This window comes from Myotis davidii, unplaced genomic scaffold (genome assembly GCF_000327345.1).
Source record: "Myotis davidii unplaced genomic scaffold, ASM32734v1 scaffold97, whole genome shotgun sequence".
In the NCBI taxonomy this organism is placed as follows: domain Eukaryota; kingdom Metazoa; phylum Chordata; class Mammalia; order Chiroptera; family Vespertilionidae; genus Myotis; species Myotis davidii.
Window position 1 is genome coordinate 4,965,306 of NW_006289392.1, and position 1,744 is coordinate 4,967,049.

At 57.9% G+C, this 1,744-nt stretch overlaps 1 protein-coding gene across 1 annotated transcript in view; it reads left to right on the forward strand.

The window, feature by feature from the left end:
* The window catches only part of TMPRSS4 (transmembrane protease, serine 4), a 124,854-nt gene that overhangs the window by 71,711 nt on the left and 51,399 nt on the right, over positions 1-1,744 (forward strand). Inside the window, exon 2 of the mRNA XM_006761588.2 lies at positions 981-1,094. Coding sequence (XP_006761651.1) covers positions 981-1,094 — 114 coding nt within the window. The remainder of the gene's footprint in view (positions 1-980; positions 1,095-1,744) is intronic.

The following is a 1,744-nucleotide window of genomic DNA, read 5'->3' on the forward strand; positions in this document are numbered from 1 at the left end:
ATCAGCTGGTCCAGCGCCTGCCTCTCCCATTCCGCCCACAGAGGCCCACCGAAGAGCTTTGCCGGTGTCCCGGGCGGGACTGACAGTGGTACCTCTGTCTGCCTCTCCCCCAAACGCTCATCTCCTTAAAGACAAACGCTGTTCCTGACACAGAGAGGCATTCACTAGAGCGTATTTTTGTTTAGTTGTTGTTTTTTCAAAATATATTTTTATTGATTTTAGAGAGGAAGGGAGAAGGAGAGAGAGAAACATCAATGATGAGAGAGAATCATTGATCGGCTGCCTCCTGCATGTGCCCTGACCGGAATCGAACCGTTACCTCCTGGTTCATAGGTCGACGCTCAACCCCTGAGCCACACCTCTATGAGGCACACACTGACAGAGGCCCAGGCCTGCTGGAGCTTCTAGTTAAATCAAAGGTAAGTCAGGAGCCCTACTGGTGTGGCTCAGTGGATAGAGCATCAGCCTGGGGACCAAAGGGTCCGGGTTAGAGTCTGATCAAGGGCAGGTACTTCAGTTGCAGGTTCCTCCCCCGCCCGGTCCTGGTCGGGGCACGTGTAGGAGGCAACCAATCGAGTGTTTCCCTCACATCAATGTTTCCCTCTGTCTCTCCCTCTCTCTTCCTCTCTCTCTAAAATCAATGGGGAAATGTCCTCAGGGAGGATTAACCAAAAGGACAAGTCAGGAAAGAGGATGAGTGATAGCAAAAATGCATGACGGTGCCTCTCAGGGCAGAGGCAGGGCAGGCTGGAGGGGCACATCCTAGAGCGCCCCCGTTAAGGCAGGGGGGCGCCACGGTCAGGGGCTCCCCTGAGGCCTGTGAATGGAAAAGCCTGGGCACCTGCACGGAGCTGGTGCTGAGGAAGCTGAGCAGTTCTGAGGGAGTAGCCACCCCCGAGCTAACCACAGCGCCCCCCAGGCCGGGCAGGGGGACGAGAGGCCTCCCAGTGCTGACGCAGGCTCTTCCCTCCGCTTCACAGACAGGACCCACCTGCGCAAACCCCGCACGCCCCTGGAGACCTTCAGGAAAGTGGGGGTCCCCATCCTCGCAGCACTGCTGAGCCTGGTGATCATTGTCATCATGGCTGTGCTCAGTAAGTGGAACCCCTCACCCTCATTACGGCCCCACCCCCACCTTCACCCCTCATTACGGCCCCCACTCCCACCTTCATCCCCACAGTAAGTGGCAGCCCCCTCTCACCCCTCCCCTGTCCCCACCTCCGAGTGGCACCCTGGCCTTCCTTCTTTCCACCCGAGTCACGGGCGGGTCCTGCTAATGTGTTGTAGCCACAGGCACCACCCTGCTTTGAAGGGGCCTCCTGTGAGAGAGGAGGACAGCCCGGCCCGCGTGGCTCGGTGGTTGAGCATCGACCTACAAACCAGGAGGTCATGGTTCGCTTCCTGGTCAGGGCACATCCCCGGGTTGTGGACTCGATCCACAGTGTGGGGCGTGCAGGAGGCAGCCGATCGATGCTTCTCTCTCAGCATTGATGTTTCTCTCTCTCTCCCTCTGCCTCTCTTAAATGAATATTTTTTTTAAAAAAAAGAGACAGAGAGGGAGGACATGGACTCAGCCCATCTGTCCAGGCGGCTTCTCCACTGATGATCCTCTGCAGGGAGGGCACACGTGCACACGTTACCCACACAGGTGTCCACATGGCAGGCATACCGCCTGCCTGCCCCGCCCCATCTGCAGACGAGCTGAGGGGCGAGCAGCCCTGTGGCTGGAAGAGCTGAGCATCTG